At 39.1% G+C, this 20974-nt stretch overlaps 1 protein-coding gene across 1 annotated transcript; it reads left to right on the top strand.

Annotated features, from left to right (window-relative positions):
- Positions 1–601: 601 nt before the first annotated feature.
- Positions 602–7032, top strand: alkal1 (ALK and LTK ligand 1). Its single transcript, XM_078258233.1, has 4 exons — positions 602–869; positions 4452–4505; positions 5152–5235; positions 6968–7032. The coding sequence occupies exons 1-4, from the start codon at positions 602–604 to the stop codon at positions 7030–7032; spliced, it is 471 nt and encodes a 156-aa protein (XP_078114359.1).
- Positions 7033–20974: the final 13942 nt, after the last annotated feature.

The raw sequence follows: 20974 nt of genomic DNA, 5'->3' as shown, positions 1-20974 counted from the left end.
TAGTGATGTTTTGGTGCGTAAAGGAGGGGCACATGCCAAAGTGAGCGAATGCCACTGGAAGAAATTGCACCAAAGATGTCAACATTGCATTACCACCCACACGAAATCGATTGTATTACCTTCAACAAGGTGGCTCCTCGTATAAATAGGGACACATTATTTCAAGAAAGACGGTGGTGAGCACAATCTGCTGGCTGTACTCTTTCTCTCTCCTATCCGGACCACAGACAACGCCTGGAAGAATTTGCTGAAGACAACTGTGTCCACTCTCCAGGACATAAGCATCTTTAACTCCTAAACTAGTAAGTCTAAAGTTAGAATGACTATATTTGTTTTACCCTTGTATTAAACTAGAGGAAATGTGACTGCTGCGTAAAGTTCATTCTGGTGATTAATTCCAATTTTAGAGGCTATGTATGATACCTCTGATAGAGTTACTTTGGAAATGTGAAGGATCTCAAATGGCAAGCAATGCTGATACCGCTGTTGGAGTTCATGATGCAAAGTGTACAGCTATCTTTTTCTTTTTTAGAATTACGTAGACTCAGTAGAAACCATGTGTAACAAAACTTATTTGCTTATGTTTTCAGACACTGAAGTCATGCAGGTGGAGAGGAAATGGCACATTTTGTTTACTATCTTCTTTCTGCTCATTACCTCGGGCCAGTGTATGGACAGCAAGGACTTCAACCAGAAAGAAAGAAGGACCCTGTTGGATCTAATCTTGCAGGTTATTAGAGACAGCCAGCAAAGGGACAAACCCGTCTTCAGGCGCTGTAGCAGTGGACTCACTTCAGCCCAAGACATGAAGTTCTCCTCCCGGGAAAAGCCTTTCTATGTTCCTAGGCTGGATAACAGTAGACTCATAGGTAAGCTGATAAGATTTATTTTTAGGTCCTGATGATGAAAGCATAATCTCCATTTTACTGTGAGACAGCTGTCATTGGTCTGGTCTGTGCTGTACATCTTATTGAGCAGCCTTATTTAGTTTTTCTGGAGGGAACCTGGTGTATGCATGTTAATTCAAGATGTATGGAAATGAAAATAAGGTTTGCCTTTTCATAAATGATTATTGGCAAGAATATGCTTAAAAGACAGGGTACACCGTTAGATCCCGCTGTCCTCAAATGTCCAACTCAATTTGAAGTGGTTAAATAATGCATGTAATGAAGGTATGCTTCATCTGCGTAGGAAAAAAGGGTTATGTCACATTTAACATACTTGGTGTTCTTATTTCTAAGAGATACCGTTTCATCACATATTTTGGATGTATCATTCAAACTGTGATTGACTGATGGATGGACGGACACGTGGATAGGTAGGAACTCATGTAGGAGGAGCATCGTTGGATCAAACTTGTGAATGATTCATTCAGTGTGATTCATTATGGAATCTTAAACATGATTGATGACCACCCTGCATGCACACAAACACTGCGACATCCCATAAAGCATCTCCAATCGAAAGCGTCTCCAATCGCAAGCATCTCCGCAAGACATATCAGGCAGAGCAGAGAGAAAAGACGGGCTGTCGTTGAGTCACATTCATGCAATTTAGAGCGCTGTATCAAAGTCTTTCTGACTGTAATTATGGAATGAGACCATACAAGGAGACTTTATGCAGACTGCACTTCATTTATCTATATTGAACAGTCCAGGCCAGGTTACTGATTTGAGCTTACCCAAACAAATTGGCCTTTAATATTATTATCACTAAAATTGATCCTTGTCCATTCCTACTGACATAAATGGTTGTTGCCATATCTGAGTTCTCTGACAAGTAAGAATAAGCTTGGTGCAGCTCTGCCTTTATTGGCTTATATAAAGCATTATGTCCAGACTGGAATTAAGCCATTTAAGTAAATCTTTGATACATTCCTCTTCAATTATCTGAGATCCAAGACAGAAAGTTTCCCCAAATCAGATCGTAATAAAGAAAAAGTATACCAGAAAATCCTTTGATGTACAGTAACTGTTTGTATTCTTGCAACAGGCAAAGTTAACTTTGTGCTGTAGTCTAGGATTGCCTCACTGGTATGTGCAATGGGAGTTTATTAGGAGCCGAGTGAACATAATGTATTGCTTATTTGCAGTATAAGATTCTCTCTTCCATCACTATAAATTATCATCATGTTTGAGATGTTACACAGGCATCGTAAAGCTCAAAGTCTTGGCCCCAGCTTATGCAGTTGGAAAAGTACCTTTCTCAGACCACTGACTGGATGGAATTTATCTTTTGAGGATATTAAAAGCAGCATATTAGCAACTGGTGCGTGTGACATTACCAAAAAGATCCATGGTCACGCAAGGATAGATGTTTTGAACGAGAAGGAAGGAGAAACATCTGTAACCCCTCTGATGCGTTCACCCTGTAGTTGTCTTTGCGTGTTACTCGGAAGCTGTGGCTGTGTCATCAGAATGAAAGTTATAAGACGGACATGATATATAAGGAAACACCTTTATTTAACAACTAGTTTTATCTCTTACAGTTTCTCTTTTCATATGTAGGGCACAAGAAATACGCTTTAAAATGGATGCTTTAGCTTTTTGTATTTTATTTTTGTTGACATGCGTTTATTAATGCCTGGGAAATACAGTACACCGGTACAGTACAAACCACATTAGATGGCTTTGTGTAATCCAGACTGCCATTTTCACTCTTCACATCTGGGTTTTAGGTTGATGGCACAGTTGGCTCTTTAATGGCCATAACTCTTTTCAGAATAGTAAAATACATAGTTGCGTTCATCCTTTTGATTAGTCTGGATAGGGTGGTTGGTTTTGGCTTAACTGCATATCTGGACTTTAAATATATTCAAAAAGACTTCCTATGCTGGCTTTCAAATAGTTATCCTTCATCCTCTTCCTACAGTTACAGCATTACATGTTCATGGGTCTGGGGGCTAATTTAATGTTAGCCCAGTAACTACTTGCATGGACTTATTCTGATGAGCATTAAACCCCCATACAATAATCTCTTTAGCCTGTTAGCGTGGGTAACAACAACACCTCCATGTGTTGCCTGCATGGACATTGAGTAGAAGGGGGGTACTTAATGCCCTTACCCCCATCTAGACCTCCACTGACATCATATCTCCCTAGAGAATAATGCAAAAGTATAGATTCATCACAGAAATACTAGATTTGCTGCTCTACTGATGAACAGGGTTGAATAATGTTCATTTAGAACGCCATTGTTAGAAATTATGTTTATATGAGATGCAATGAGTGCTGTAAAATCATTCTGATGCCCAAATAATGGTGCAGCCAAATGTTGATATTTTGAACTAGTGGTGATATTGGGAAAATAGGTGGACAGCTGGACAAAGCTGGAAATGAAGCATCGCTAGCACTAAAGTTAGCATTAACTAATGTTAGCTTCACACTAGCTGGTGTTTTTACACTAATTTCAGTGTCCAGCTCAAGTTTTTTTACCTCGCTTTGTCAGAATGACCATAACTCGACAGTGGCTGCGATGCTTCATTTCCAACTTTGTCCAGCTTTCCACCTATTTTCCCTTTATGTGTTAATGACAAAAAAAATGCCACTGCGGGGATAATGTCCCAAAGTATCTATTCAAAAATGCTAATATCTTTCAAATGTTTTACCTGTGTGTGCGCTGGCGCCAGGGTTGCCTTGGCGGAGCAGACGCCATGCTGACTGCCGAGTGAATACTGTGGTGCATACATTCAAAGTCGTACGTGGAAGTGGGAGAAGTCATTGTTCCTGCTGAACTGCACAATCTGGCACAGTTTATTGCTCTTATAGTGTAATTGGTACCACGTGTTGTCCAAAACTGTTTTTTAAATGGAACTTTGTCACTGGCATCAGTTTGTTTAGTAAAAATCACATGTATATGGTGGATAGAAAGCATTCAGCCATAGTTCTCGCAGTAACACAATTTCCTGAAGGCAACATGACTGAGGAGAGTCTTCTGCCTTCTTTGTTAGGCTGTCACTCATAATTCCACGCCCCTCTGAGTTGAAGCCACGCCCCCTACGCAAAATCAGGGCCAAAAGTCTGAAACTGAAAAAAACAAATCTAAAACTGAAAAAAAAGATTTGAAGCCATAAAAAAAAAAGTTTTGAATCTGAAAACATGAAATGTGGAACTGAAAACAAATATAAAAGTGAAAAATGAAAATGAATAATTTATTCAAAATAATTCCAGAATTTAATCTAAATTTTATTCAAACTAAAAGAAAAATTTGTAGACTTATTTTTAGTTTGAATACATGGTTTTATTTTTCAGGTTTTAGACCAAAACTTAAATTTTCAATTTCAAGCTTTAGTTTTTCAACTATATATATTTTTTTAAAATTAACAAAACATTTGGCCCTGATTTAGCTCCATAGACAACAACAATCACATTCATCATGATTACTGCGTACATTTTGGTATGTTCTCAGTTGTTGTAAAAGGACTGTTGATTGACAGTGATTTTCTTTTCCAGAAATTGTTCCTAGAGATGTAAACATGAAAGGCAAATTCATTCAGCATTTCACAGGTAAGAAAATCACCATAACGAGTGCAAAGTTTTAGCCTTGATTGCATTTCGTTGATGCCCTTTCCAGACATTGCAAAACTACTTTAACTGGCAAAACACATTTTAGAGCGTAGTTGTCCCTTTCCCCATGGAATCTTTGGCTAGAAACTCTTAGTTTTGTCCCTTTGAGAAAGTCATTCCTGTAAGCCAACATACTGTACAGTATGCTCAGGTCTGGGAAGCTTTATGAACACTGGCAATCCTGTGGGTCAGAGGAGGGTTGCCTGGCTTAGCTGTAGGGTAGTATAGTGAAGAGAAACAGCACATGGTCTAAAGCCGGCAGAATTAAGTTGAAGGCAGTGCAAAGTTAAGCTGATTATTTGTCTCAGGACCTGTGAATAGACTTTCTTATTAGTGTGAAAAGTTTAAATGTTGGTGCAGAAAAGAGATTATAATTGAAAACTCAAGACCTCTGTTCACGAAGTCCAGTTGAACCCTGACTCCTTAACCATGTCTGTTATAGTGCACTTTGTTATTTGGCTTCTTCCCCTGTTGATTAGTTACACGTTTACTGCAGGCTTAGGCATGGTATACAGTACTTGCAACATACATAAAGGTGAAATAATTAAGCGCTTTCATTTTGCCTGATAAGACCTTGTCTATTAAGCAGGACCAGTCAAGTTCTCGTCGGAGTGCAGAACACACTTTCATAGACTTTATCACAACACAAGGGATTGCTCAAGACCAGCATGTATGTATGCCTTTTTCCTTTTTTATAATGTGCTCAATGTGTGTTGTGTCATCCTTTATCAAAACAAGTATTATGCTTTAAAGGCCCAGAACGTTTTGTTTATGTTTTGTGTCAATCAGCTTTTTTACTGTGGGTGATTTCTTCCCACATGAACAACATTTTATTGCCAAAGTTGAAACAGTTTTTTGGAACTTTTTTGTGCTCTTCTTACTGGTTTTCAGTGGCTGGGGCTTAGTTGAAAAAAAATGTGATCTTACATAGTTTCACGCACCAATCAGGATTTAGCAGGAGTCTAATCATTTAAAAAAAAAAACCTTAACTTTGAATGTTGCATATTTAGTCTATGGAGTGAGAGCGCTGCAGCTGGTAGCCGCTTACAGGGCTGCAATGTAATCGCTCGGGGAAATTGTCACCATTAATGTACGTCCACAAAAAGGGCTGTTTTTGCCACAGACTCAGATTGTTATTATAAGTGTCTGACAACATTATGGAAAGATGAAGAAGTTGCCGTTATCCTGCCATGGTTTTGTGTGTAACTTACAGATGCCAGGTCAACACAGTAACTTTAGCTAATAGCATTATCTCCGCTCTGTCTGCTGCTCTCTTGGAACAGCATTTTTCTTTAGGAAAATGTGCTCCTCTTTAGCTAGCAGTAGTCATCTCATTCAAAATGGTCACTGCAGACCCAGTGGTCTGCAAGGCGCAGTGTTGGACCAGAGTGTTAGGATTCATTTGTAGCTGTAGCACAACTAGCCTCAACTTTAGCCTGTCCGTATTCAACAAAAAAAATTTATAAACATACAGTATATAGAGCAGTAGTTCCCAACCATTTTAGCATATGACCCTTTAAAGGAAAGCTATTACTTGACCCCTTGGCCTTGTAACAGGTTGCATATTTCTGTGATTTGCTAGCAGCTCAACCAAAAAGTGTCACAGATATTTTTCAGAATCATACAGATGTAAAACTATGCCGTATTTTATAATAAAAAAAACAAAGATTAAAAAAATTTAGCAGAATATGTTTATTTTCTATTTTCAATACCTCTTAATCAGCTTGCGACCCCTTAGATTTACCCTGTGACCCTGTGGAGGGTCCCAAACCCCTGGTTGGAAACCACTGTTGTAGAAGCACCCAGAGCTATTTACAGTCTACAAACTAATGGAGCAGTCCTTCTTTCTGGGCTGTTTACATTTAGAAATTAAGGAGATTACGTCAAACAGACATCAGAGAATGATTACAGATGATTGCTCCCTTGTCACAGATGGATATCTGTTTAGCTGGTCTTTGTCTTTGCAGTGAACAGATTAAATAAGAGAAAGAACTCCCTCTCTTTGTGTTGCCTTTTCTATTCATGATGCCGTCAAGTAAGCATCAAGTCAGACTTTAAGCAATGAATAAAATATACAGTAGGTAGTGTAGTTTATGCTAGACAGGGAGACATGGTGGACACGATCAGGATTCATTTGTCTGTCTGTTGGATTGAGATGACGCAGAGTGTTGTTGAATGTATGGTTTATTTCTCTCATTTCTCATTTCTAATGTTACTGATGATGAAATTAGAAAACATGAGTGATTGTGAACTTTACATGCTGCTCTGTTAAAGGAACTTTAATAATTGCAACTTTAATTGCATATTGCAACACCTCTGACGTCAGGACTGCCTCTTATGTCTTTTTCATTAGTATTTATTTCTCTCTCACTTTGACAATTTTTCTTACTGTCTTTTTTCAGATTACAAAAGATGTGCAAGACTGCTAACACGATTAGCAATGAGTCCCCTCTGCATGCAATCGTAGATTTTGCATGTGAGTAAAAGCGTTTTTCTCTTCTTGGGTGAGGTTCAGTCTGTTGTCGATACGTACTCCGATTTCTTGTCAGCTTCTTTAGATTTATTTTAATGTGTACAATGTGCAACTGAAAGAAAACAACTGATTTCACACATTCATTTCTCTGAAATCATGATATCAAAACCATGACAATGTGTAAATCATCTTGTTGGGAAAATGAGTGCCTGAGAAAATTCTAGATGCACTGTCTCCTGCATCCTGCTGGGAAGAATTTGCCAATAACATTTAGGGTACTACTTATATATCCTTCTCGAATAATATTATTTTGATTATGGATGATAATCAATTTTTGTTGATTGTTTTTATGATTATTAATCTTCTGTCATCATTTGTTGTCCTGGCACCACCGTACCAGTTTTTTGAATAAGAGAAAATTTGTAAGTGTGATTATGTGTCAACTGAAAATGAGTTTTCCAGTACCAGGAATGTCATTTATAGAGAAGTCAATCCTAATGCCATGCCATCTTTTTGTTAACTGACATTAACAGTTAATTTTATTGTCTGTGTTGAGCAACACAATTTCCACAAACTCTCTGTATCTGTCTGTAGGTGGATATAAAACAAAACATTTTATATTAAGTAATGCACAGTCTAAGAAAAGTAGAACAGAGCATGGTGTTTTTTTTTTATGAAATCTATTGTTATTGCCAGACATTAAACATAACAACATTAAACACACTAAACCTCAGCATGGCCATTCTGAAGACAAAGGTAGAACTCAGACTATTATCAGTAGAATCATTTTGGACGTAGTCATAGTCATCCCTTTGTTAGGGTGATCTTCGATGACAGCAGGTCTGATGCGTTCACTGCCGTCTAGTCCTAAATGTGACATGGGTAATAGCATGTGCTCTCGGTGAACGCAATTAGGTCTATCTGATGAGTGATTACTGCGAAAGAGTTTATCTACACCAGTGGCCATTTGGTTTTCGTTGCACGTAGGACTTCTGGTGATTATAAAAATTGAGCAGGATGACACATTCTCAGGTATTCAGTTTCTCAAGTGAATCAGATAACATCCTGCCTGCACTGTTCTGAGAAATCTGACAAATGTATATCACAATCAAGGCTTTTGAGGCGTATTAAGTGATTCATTATTTTATCGTTTAGTCATCCTGATAATTTCTGAATGAGCTTAGACATAACACTGAGGAATGGCAGGCCAGTAATGGACCTCTTTAGAAGCTGACAACACGACTTCCTCAGAAAGTCAAGATGCGTTTTTGCCAATACTGGACAGAAGAATTGTTCAAATATAGCTTTAAAGCATGCAGAAACTCAAGATGTTTTACTCTAATCCAGTATTATTTCTTATTTCATTTCAGGTAATAATGGAAGAGGGATCAATGTGTTGCCAAGGAAGTGCCTTCAAATCCACAGCAGTCATATTAACATTGTTGTGTTTATAGTGTTTCTATTTTTGTTGTTTTTGTTGTCATTATTATAAATGCTGATGGACATTGTTGGTTTTTGAATGGATGTGCTTTTTATTTTAATGTACCTGTATGTACCATATATTTGTGAGGAAACATTCATTTAATATTAAATGCACCTATTTATTGAAAGGGTATGTATATAATAATTTCACAAACTTTGGTTATAAAAGTCGTATCTGATGGAGAGGAAGCGTTTATGTAATATAATATATATATACAGTATATACTGTATATATGAATTCCTTTTCCACTATATGCTGATATTATATTCTGAAAGATCTGTCATGCTCCTCCGTTGTCTTCATTACATTTTATTTGGCACTTGAGTGATTGCTGACAATGAGAACATATGGAATGACAGTGGTGATATGCACTGCAGTATTAAACAATAAAGAAATATTGAAGCACAGCATATTTTGCTATTATTGGAGATGAGGGGATGAGGGTAAGTGTGTGTGGTCATTTAATGACGGCCCGACATTTATCCCAGACTACAGTCTTGTTCTCTGCTCAGTGTCATTTCAATTTGTAAAAAGCACTGATGTTGCAGTGAGAATGATATTTTCTTCTCTTTCTGGCTCTAACATTACTCTTTTATTTTTCAGCTCCTTAATGATACAGCCTCCCCTGTCCTTCCCTGCTCCTCTCAGCAGGTGTTTCCTTTGCTGTACACTCTAACACAAATTTGTTGCAAAAGTTCTGGCAGTCAGTCATAGCTGTCAGATATCTTGGATTCTGGGACTCAACAGGATGTTGAGCAATTCAGAGTATTGGATAAGATTAGCAAAAGCTTAGCAAACTCCTTAAGTGATCACATGTGCAAGGCATTTGAAACTTTGTAGTTTTCTACGGATATTACATTGTGTAGCTATATATCATTGTAAGTGGACGATCACAATTTTATCTTTTTTTCTTACTTGGGAGTGTCCTTTTGCCTCTGCGAAGGCTTGGCACATTGCTTTGGCAAGAGTTTCTTGTATAGTTGAAAAAGCAGTTTAGGAGGTAAAACTATTTCAAGCAAACCTGTTCCACATCAACATAATCCAATGTGCCTGCAGACCTCGAGCCTCAGACCCCTTGTTGCGTGTTTGAGTAAATTGGCTGAAATCTGATATGCAGCGAACATGTCTAACTTGACTTTGTGCCAGACAAGAAAAGTGTCAGCAAACAACATGTATGGGAATCTTAAGAGATTAAAACAAACAAAGCTGCAATTTCCTCACATCAGCTATGGTAGATAAAGGCATCAGAGCTGCCATTCAATGCAACGTTTCTTGATCATTGTGTATTTCTGTAGGGAGTTTAAATGACCTAACCTTACAGTAACAGTGCTATAAATTCCTGATAAAATAAACAGAATCCAACATTCCTCTTCTTGTCATGTTGTATCATCTTGTGCTGAGATATTTGCCTGGGGAATAGATACAGTGATGGTTTTTATGGAAGTGAAATAAATATTGAGCCACACACATAGAGGTGCTGATAGGTTCTGAAGGAAACATCCACTAAGCCAAAGATTACAACAGCTCAGTTCTCACGCCAGCAGGTCTCTATAGACTCAGCAAGAACAGTTTGTTAGATTGGATCAGGGGCGATTCTAGGATCTGACCTTTGGGGGTGCTCAGCCCCTAATTAAAAGTTGATAGCAGTTAAGCTGGGGGGAGGTCCAGGTGCATGCCCCCGTAAGATTTTTTTTTTTTAAACCCTTAAATCATGACTTCTGGTGAGTTTTGGGGAAAGAAATAGACAGATTGAGATGTGCAATTATGACAAACTATCAACAGATTCAAGGCATCTGCTGTGAAAAAAGATGGCAACTACAAAGCATGATTATTGCAGCACACATACCCAGGGGCATCGGACTGGGGGGGAAAAGGGGACTGAGTTCCTCATGTGAGGAGGGCCCAAAAATATGCTAGAATGAATAGCTGTGGATGCAGGGAGGGGCCCATAGAAAATACCTTTCTACAGGGCCCAGAATTTTGAGCTACGCCCTTGCCAGAGGCACCGTATAGGGGGGAAAAGTTAGGACAATTCCAAGGGGCCATGACTGACAGGGGCCCCAAAAAATAGGTAAAAACTAATATAAAATTATTAAACCATCATCATTCAGTATATATATATTTCAAATATAATAATACAATTAATGAGCTCTTTGTTTTTACTTGTTGTTGGCAGTAAAAGTTAAATTGACCAAAAAGTAAACATCCATATTGACCAACCACCCCCCTGTATCTGCATGAAATGGTTTGGTCCTGCCTTAGCGCACTCAGTGATGTGTTTAGTTGCAGTCAGTAGATGCGCCAGAACTACAGTGACCACAATATTGCCACGTAACGTTAAATCAAAATCTGGTTTTCAAAAAAGGAAAGAGAGAAGAGAGAGAGGAAAGACAAAGGAAAGGGTGTCAAACTGTAACCCAGTTTTTCACCAAGAAAGGTGGGTAGCCTATAGTCTGTGAGTGGTATTAACCTGTTGGCTTAATGTCCATAGTAAAATAAGCTAGCTAGCTACAGACTAGTGTTAGCCTACATTTAATCACCATTTAATCAGTGCAGGGAAACGTTTAGCAAGATATTCATATTAAATCATTGTCCCTGCCCCTTTTAGCAGACTAACAACAGATGAGTCAGAAGCACCCCAGTCTCCCCCTAACTGTGCCCCTCCCTGTCCCAGTGAAGAAGATGAGCAACATTGTGTTCGATGACATGCCAGTTAGCATCATTGCAGGGAGTCTGTGGGGATTTCTCTGTCTCTCTTGCTCTTTTTACTATTACAAAAAAGAAAATGAAATTATTAGTTATCTGCGCAGACTGAACAGTAGGCTGAGGCGCCCTCGTTCAGGGAATCGCAGACAGGCTGTTGACTTTAGGCTACAACTGAGCTGAGCCTGTCGTCATTTATCCTATTCCATCGCTAAAATCAGGTTTGCAAAAGTAATAACGTTTGAGCAATAAACGATTTCACAAAATCACAATGATAAGGACTTTATTTTTCAGGGGTGCTGAGATGATTTTTAGGGGTGCTTCAGCACCCCTAAAAATAGCATAGCACCGCCTATGGGTTGGATCTTGCATTATTCAACTTGGCTTTGGAAGCAGTCAGTTCAGTACAAAGTTTGTGAACTCAAAGTTTTTTTTTTATTTGATTTATTAGTTTATTTGTCAGAGACAATGCAGCACACATTATTACATACATAATTATCACAGTGTATCTAGATATCTCAATCCATGCAGTTTTTCCAACTTGATATGAGATATGAGATGCCCTTGTTCTGAAGGGCCATAAAATGGACGGTTGCCTCTCTTCCACAAAGCCCAGCTTTCTCGGGAATAGAAGAGTTCGTCTTAGAAATGTATGCTCCATCAAATACCTGAATATTGTCAAACCTGTAGTACTTCCTCTCTGGCATATTCTATCATTATTATCTCAGACAATTAATGGAAATGGGTGATGTTTTCTGCTTGAGCTATAAAAGGATTAGGAAGCTAAAAATACAGCTTGCACCTCACATGGAAGCACTGGGGATCCCTTTCCCTCCAGCTGGGCAGGGCAGGGACATTGGATCTTAATCTGAGGAGGATATCACTTATCTGAAGACAAACAGCATAGATTAGGAGAGGAGACAGAAGATGCACTGGGGACAGCATGTGGGCAGGCTCTAACACAATTACACACAAGCATCAAATCCCTCCTCTGATACCTCTGAGAAATGCTGGTGCGATAAATGGTAAATAGAGACCAAAGCCGGGCCATTTGTTTCCTGTCATGCTGCACCCAGATACACCAAAGCTCAGCAGCAGAGAGAAGACACACTTCAAGGTTTTAACCATACCAGCTAGTCAAGTCCAACTGCACTGTTCTTTGAAACAGATAGGGTACGAAACAGAGTTACAGATGAGCTTTTTATCCCTTATGAGGTAGCTGTGATTTGGACTGTCTGTAACACCAGTCTTGCAGCACTTTGGACCTTTTTAAGCAAATCCCAGTTCGAAATTGACACCATTGTCCTGAGTCCTTGCTTTAATTGACTTTGAAATCATATATAGATTTGTAATTTGATTTAGCCCTTTGGCACTTACTAAAATATTTCACGCACCAACTATTCATGGAAGATTGACTAGCATATAACCTAAAACCTAAACATGGCTCCTTATGACGTATATCAAACTCCCCCCATCCGCAGAAGAATTTTGTGGTAAAAGTAAACACTTTAATCCAATTTCTTAGACCCTAAAGCTTCATTTAAGCAAGCCACCTTATTTATAGTGATTGCAGTAGCCTTGATGGCTGCAAAATTGTTGTAGAGGGCTTCATATCTCATGATTAATTCATGACTCTTCCTTTGTGTTTTGTCGAATGCATAAATCCCTACATGAGTCACCAATAATACTGTATACGTTCAGGTAATAAAATTAGGAATTTGACAGTTGAATGACTTGTTACCGTCACATTGAGCTCTTCTTCAGCATTTACAATGCACAAAAACAGAAATGTTACAGATAGACTTACTTGGACAGTTTTAATATAGAAAGCAGCTTTTATTGTTGTATTGTGTGTTGTTGCCAACATGTTTTGGATATGGGTTGACCCCCATATTGCACTTCAAAGATACTGTGGGGACTCTGATGCACATTGTACAAGACAGTTTAATGGGAAGTGAGTTGCAGCTCTGTCTGTGTGCCAGCTGCAGTGTCTTTGATCCCATGTGCTGGAGGTGTTGGCACAGGTCTCCCTGCCACCCCCTCTGCATGCCCCACACTGTGTGTGCTCTGACGCCTGCCATGGCTAAAAGACTAAATGCACCGATTAACGGCAAGGCATCTTTCAACATGTGGCATAGTTAGGAGTTAATTCACAATTAGCTTAGAGTTTGTTTTCTTCATTTGGAAAAATGTGTAAGAATTACATAAATGTTTATTCATCAAATGAGTTAAAATAAATGACTCAAATGCACAGTGGTATTTTTTTATAAAAGTGAATTGTACATCTGTACCACCAAGCACAGTGATGGTTCTAGTCATTTTTATATTGGTCTATTGTACTCATCATTCAATAATTCATGCTTTAAATAATATTAACAGATAATAACTGATAACTGATGCCACATTTACATTTGACAGATAGTTCAACATCTTTTAAAAACAGATTTGCTAAAAAGACATTACACAAGCTGCCGATGTTAACACCATCCTCATGCATCAAGTAATCTGTAATGTCAGTATAGTAAGAATACATTGTTTTCTGCAAGTAGCATTTATTTATTTTTTATTTATTTATTTATTTATTAGAATTTATTTTATTTCCAAATAGATACCATTTTAGTTTGGGCAAACTGAAAATGATGAAGGACTCACATTTTTAAGTAAAAAGCCAGAGTATGCTCTGTTTATTGTCTATCTGCAACACAGTCTCACGGCAGTTCGTGAAATTGTCATGTTATTTTTAATCTATTGATTCGTGTACAAGAACACGTTTATCTCGTTTTTTTCATGGTGGCCAGCACGAAATGGGAACTATCTATATGGAGGTTGGGTTTAGGAAAAGATGAACGGGGAAAGCAAACGTCACACCTCGGGACACGATCCGCGGTCTCTGGGGGACACGCGACAACAACAATGGGACGGCGGAGGTTGGGTTTAGGAAAAGGAGAAAGGGGAAAGGACGCGTCACACGCCCGGGAAACGGCCTCGGGGGACGCGCGACAATAACGGGACGGTTGTGATTAGGAAAACAACAACGGGGAAACAAAACCCCACATGCGGGCCACGATCCCCGGTCTCCGGGGTGAAAGTCCTGTGCAGATTTTCGGCATTTCATACTACTTGCTATCGTAGTCGTGCTGTGATCACGACATATGCTTCCCATTGAAATACATTAGTTTACATTTTCGTGCTGGCCACCACGAACAAAAATGAGAAAAACGTGCCCGTGTACACAAATTATTAGATTAAATAACGTGACCATTTCACGAACTGCCGTGAGACTGGATCCCTATTAGAAGCACATGGGCATGACTCTAGTCTTCCTGGAGTCCTGAACATACAAATATAATACAGACAATAAAAGTACAGACAACTTAAAGGGGAACACCACCTAAATTGAGATTTCCAATGTTACTTCCATGGCCAAAGAAAGTTCAATCAATATTTGTGAACATGAGCTACTCTCTTTCAAAGCCAGAGTTAATCAAATGCCTGAGAAAATAAGGTTTTGAGTTCGCTTTCATCAAGCAGCTTGTTCCAGAGAGCAGGACCACAGTAGCTGAAAAATTGAAAGTGATTTTGTATTGTACCAGAAGCCAATGAAGTGATTTAAGTACCAGAGTAATGTGTTCAAATTTACGTGTATGTGTAAGCACTCCGGCTGCAGCATTGTTTTTTTTTTTAAGATTATTTCTTGGGACATTTTTAGGCCTTTATTTTCACAGGACAGATGAAGACATGAAAGAGGAGAGAGAGAGGGAATGACATGCAGCAAAGGGCCGCGGCTTCTGCGTTGAGGAGTAAACTTATATATATGTGCGCCTGCTCTACCAACTGAGCTAACCCAGCCACACCAGCTGCTGCATTTTAAAGGCATACTATGTAACTTTTCCCTCTTCTGTCCCCCTACAGGTTGTCTCATTGGAACTACAGCTCGTGCGGCTGTAGTTCCAATGAGACAACCTGTAGGGGGAACAAAGCGACGGGACGCGCAAGCTGTAGTTCCAATGAGACAACCTGTAGGGGGACCGAAGAGGGAAAAGTTACATAGTATGCCTTTAAATAAGTTGGAGGCGTCGTTGACTTAGACTTGAGTCAAATGACTTGAAATGACTTGATTTTCTGTTTAATAAATATATATATTTTCCCCTCTGATATTGAGGAGGAGTTAACTTTATGATTTTAGTGCTATTGCATGCGCGGGAACCCGTTGATATGATGACGTGGCACGTGGCGGCAAGAAGAAACGAACTGTCTGCAGTACAACAATTTCCGACGTCAACCACCACCACGTCGAATTTCATGAGACACTTCAAAGAGATTCGGGTTTCAGTCCCCATATTCAGCTGAACCACTATTTGGACGTTTGTGATGGACAGAACTCCCTTCAGTTTTGGGCCATTAATAAGCACACCCAGAGGTGCCATATAGGGGAGAAAAGTTAGGACAATTCCAAGGGCCCATGACTGACAGGGGCCCCACAAAATAGGTAAAAACTAATATAAAATGATTAAACCATCATCATTCAGTATATATATTTCAAATATAATAATAAACGTAATTATCTCTTTGTTTTTACTTGTTTTTGGCATAAAAAGTTAAATTGACCAAAAAGTAAACATCCATATTGACCGACCACCCCCCTGTATTTGCATGAAATGGTTTGGTCCTGCCTTAGCACACGCAGTGATCGTGTTTAGTTGCAGTCAGTAGATGCTCCAGAACTACAGTGACCACAATGTTGCCAAGTAACGTTAAATCAAAATCTGATTTTCAAAAAAGGAAAGAGAGAAGAGAGAGAGGAAAGACAAAGGAAAGGGTGTCAAACTGTAACCTAGTTTTTCACCAAGAAAGATGGGTAGCCTATAGTCTGTGAGTGGTATTAACCTGTTGGCTTAATGTCCATAGTGAAATAAGCTAGCTAGCTACAGACTAGTGTAAGCCTACATTTAATCACCATTTATTCAGTGCAGGGAAACGTTTAGCAAGATATTCATATTAAATCATCGTCCCTGCCCCTTTTAGCAGACTTAACAGATGAGTCAGCAGCACCCCAGTCTCACCCTAACTGTGCCCCTCCCTGTCCCAGTGAAGAAGGTGAGCAACATTGTGTTCGATGACATGCCAGTTAGCATCATTGCAGGGAGTCTGTGGGTATTTCTCTGTCTCTCTTGCTCTTTTTACTATTACAAAAAAGATAATGAAATATGTATTAATGCCAGAAATTCAAACAATTAATAACAATTATTTTTCTCACATAATGATCATTATGAAATAAAATAAAAAAACAACAACCTACTGTCTGTACTGGATGCTGGACAGTTGGAAACAGTGAGTAGCTTACCTGAGCCTAGTACTAGTATTGAACTACAAGAAGCAAAGCCTTTAATTAGAGTTATGTAAAGCTTTTGATGGGACAGTTAGGTCCTAGAGATGTGGTGACAACATCTGCGCAGAGGGGGCCCAATTTGATTTTTTGTCATGGGGCCCAAAATTCCTGGCGGCGCCCCTGAGCACACCCTCCCCTCTTTGTTCAAGGTGGCGGTCAGAGCGAATAAAACTAGGCACACACATACATATTACACACAACACAAACTGCACTCTCTCTCTCTCTCTCTCTCTCTCTCTCTCTCTCACTCTCTCACACAAACACACACAAACACACACACACACACACACACACACACACATACACACACAGATGTAAGTATGTGAATAAAGCTAGGCACACATACACACCCAACACACTCTGCACACACATTCACTCACCAATATTAATAACTTTTCACTCACTCTCTCTCTCTCACACAGCAACACATTCACTCAAATACACTGACAAATATTAACATACGCTATCTATTCCATGTAATACATACACTCAGTCAATCTCTCCAAATTACGCAAAGGTGGTGGGATTCAGCTACTCTTACTCTTTAAGAGAAGGAAAGGTTAAAGGATGTGTTTCTGTCCCATAAAAGTGAGGCATGTTTGAAGAATATTATTTGACTAGAAACCATTATACTTGAATTGTTTGAATGCATTTCATGATTTGATGTCATGTTTGAGGCATATTGAACAAATATGTATGTTGATTTATTGTTGGCCTAATATCAGTTTTAGGCTGTGCTTTTATCTGTATAAATTTAAACTGTTCAGATGTATGTGGCTTGGACGCAATGCCTTTTGAATATTGAGTAGGAAAAAAAGCAAATAAAACTCCAGCAGTTCATAACCACTGTCTTTAGCTTATTTAAAAATGGAAACTTTTGTATGACTTGACTTGACTTGCTTGACCAAAGCTATGACTTGACTTGACTTGCTTGATTGTCACAAAAATGACTTGGACTTGCTTGAGACTTGAAGGTTAAGACTTGAGACTTACTTGTGACTTGCCCATGTGTGACTTACTCCTATCTCTGGTTACAGAAGTCTAACCTGCTTGAGATGAATGCATGCAGGTTCGTGAAATTCTGTTGGTCAGGATGACCAAAATCATCAGACAAATTCAAGGAACGGCAAGAGACTCGGTTGTTTATGATGTAATTTGTACAGTGGTGCCTGTGTTGACATGTTTTACACACAATGGCTGATCATTGGTGAAGATAGAGTATAACAAATGCCCTAGACAGCTTTCTTGTGGGACTCCCATAGACTGTAAAAAATAAACCCCACAGTTTGTGACATTGAACCATGCATTGGAAGTGAAACTATAACACTGTAGCTTGCCAATAAGCATGCCATGAGCAATTACTTTGAATGTCATGCTGAAGTCCAGTATTACTGCTCCCACTAATGTCTTCTTATCCATGCCTGTTAGCCATGGTAAGTCATCGGCCATATGTGGAAGTGCAGGGCTTGTTGAATGGCCTACTCTGTATGCATGCTGAGCGATGGAAAGCAGATCGTTGTTGAAGCATTATTTAAATTATGGTAAAATACTCATAGAGCGACAGTTGGGACAGTTAAAAATATTGTTTTTGTCTTTCGGAAGTGGAATGATTTTGGCCTTCCCTACATGCAGTCAGGTGAACCCCATTGTTTAGGCATTGGTTAAAATAATGGCATATTGGACATGTAATAGAGTTGGCTACAAGTTTAAGCATTTTGCTATCTAGGTTGTCTATGCCAGGGGAAGTGGAGTCTGCTAGTGACATGAGTAATTTCATAACAGTTTCTCTGTCGGTCTTTGGTGTTTTTTGCCCCCAACGTCTCCTCCCAGGCAGCAATGGTTATGTTTAGGGTTAAGGTTAGGGTTAGCTGCCTGGAAGGCGCTGTTGGAGGCAAAAAACACCATCGAGCTTCTCTGTCAATCTGACTGAATTTAAAAAGGCACTTGTCCTTCATAATGTCATTCTATGTTAATGTCTCTGATAGTGTGCCATCATTGCATTGCTTACCATTTCTTTCTTTTTTTAAGATTATTTGGCATTTTAGGCCTTTATTTGTGACAGGACAGCTTAGACATGAAAGGGCAGAGAGAGGTCAACAAGTCGCTAAAGTAGTGTCATGAAGTTTTGTAATGAATGCCCCTTCAGATTGTATGCATGTGATAGATATAATTTCCTACACAATATTTCATTCAGTGTTGAACAGTGTTTTCCCCATCATTTTTTTTAATTTTACTAATCCCGTTATAATACTCTCTTTTTATTTGGCTTAGTCACTAAATTCCATAATTGACAATAGACTTTTCTTTCTGACTTCAAACCTATAGTTATTTGCTGTTTTCTTGCATTTCCCCTTAAAATCATTAGGTCCATGAGTTCTTTATCCAGCCATGCAGCACTTTTCGATCTAACTAAACTAAATCTTTTAAGGGGTGCATGCCTATTTGCTATTTCAAGTTCATAAATACCTTGAGTTCTATTTCAGGGTTGTTCTCATTGCATATTACACACCAATCTACTTATTCTACCTCATTCACAAACGCTTTTCTTATTGAAGTGTTTGTAAGATGTCTTATAGATGACCTTGTTAGGCTACGTCATTTAGGGATTTTAGTCTTCCTCGACAGGGCAACCAAATTATGATTATGATGCTGAATCCTACTAAACAGCTATAGAACAGTGTTCTGGGGTCTCATTTATAAACGTGGCGTACGTACGCCGCTCTCTACGCAATAATTGGGATTTCTAAAAAGCAAACTTGACGGGAAAATGTGCGGTCCTCCACGGACACTCTGACCCAGGCGTACGCACAGATATAAAACTATATATATGGGCGTACGCACAGTAACGGGTGAAATGAGAAACGGCGACACCGACAGAAGATGGATGAAACACGTGAAACTGAGACCATTGTGTTAAACAAATCGAAATATGGCCTCTCATTGATGATATGAATAATTCACAAAGCCATTCTTACAATTAATATCCTACACAAACACCTGTTTGATCGATCTGCGGTGAAAAACAGACAAAATAAAACAAGATATGTTCATCATACAGTATCGTATCATAGTGTTTATACAGTGTTTATTTTTATGGCTTAATTTAAGTCGTTTTATTTTTGTTGTAAATGTTGGTTTTTATTGTAGGTCTAAAGCATGTTTTAACCATTGTGAAACTTACAATAGAACGTTTTACTAATGACATGCTCTTTGCGCAGAACTATTTGTCATTTATAATATAGCTTTTTAGATACAATCAAATTGATGGGTAGAAAAGTCATGCCATGCGTAATGACGCACAATGGCTGGCTTTGCACTGTTGGGAGATGTGGCAAATGGAGACCGACAGCAAGAAGACTTGCTGACAAAAGAGAACGAGTGGCCTCAGAGCCGGTTCCGACTGCCTCGAGCTGTCCTTTTGGATCTTTGTGTTGTTTTGGGCCTAGCGTTACAGAGAAGAGCACTAAGAGAAACCACGCCGTGCCGAGGACCTGTCCGACTTCAAGAGGGGTCAGCTCCGGCGTCCCGTGGCAGAAACACATTTTCGGAGTAGCGCTATATGTAGGCGTTTTTTGCATCAACTTTATTATCGGACCATTTCTTTTTAATTTGGACCTACTCTACAGCTTTTTTGGCATTAGTAGCCTAATGCCCACACTGTGCCCGCCAAACATATTTTCACCTCTCTAACAAGAACTACAACTTCACATTGAGTGAAAGTCCTTTGCTTTATTTTCCTCTATTCGCATGATGTCGGTATGGATGAATATTAATTTTGGGCGTTTCACTGACTATTTAAGGGCAATTATGGGCGTGACATGAAGCCGCCAAAGCGGCGTCACATTTAGAGTCGATTGTGATTTATAAAGGGAATCCGGCGTAGGACGTGCGTGTGCACGGTTTTATAAATCTGAATATTTCTGTGCGTACTCACATCGTATGTTTCGTCCGTACGCCACTTTTGACGCAAATTCGCGCACAGTTTTACATATGAGACCGCTGGAGAGTTGAAGACAAAACATGAAACATGTCAACTTAGCACAAAAAGTAAGGAAATTTGTGTTTGGTAGATTATTTCTCTGTGGTAACAATGCTTTTTGGCAATAAATCTTATACCGTTGGGAAGCCTGTTTAGTTCCCTTTCAAATGGTGCCCCATTTGTAAGGAACATGCATTTGTGGGATGAGCAGCAGCGCTGAGTATGTGGGTTGCACCCATGAAAAATTTGCCAAATCTTCTCTGCCAATGTCAAACAGTTTATTCTGCCATTGACTTGTTTGGTGATTGGATGATTGGAGTTTGAAGAAACAATACATATTGGCAATTTAACAATTTGTTCATTTCACAAACAGGAGCCTCAG

The sequence above is a fragment of the Sander vitreus genome, chromosome 9, assembly GCF_031162955.1.
Source record: "Sander vitreus isolate 19-12246 chromosome 9, sanVit1, whole genome shotgun sequence".
NCBI classification, from domain to species: domain Eukaryota; kingdom Metazoa; phylum Chordata; class Actinopteri; order Perciformes; family Percidae; genus Sander; species Sander vitreus.
The sequence above is the reverse complement of the archived record's forward strand: the minus strand, read 5'-3'. Positions and strand labels throughout refer to the sequence as shown.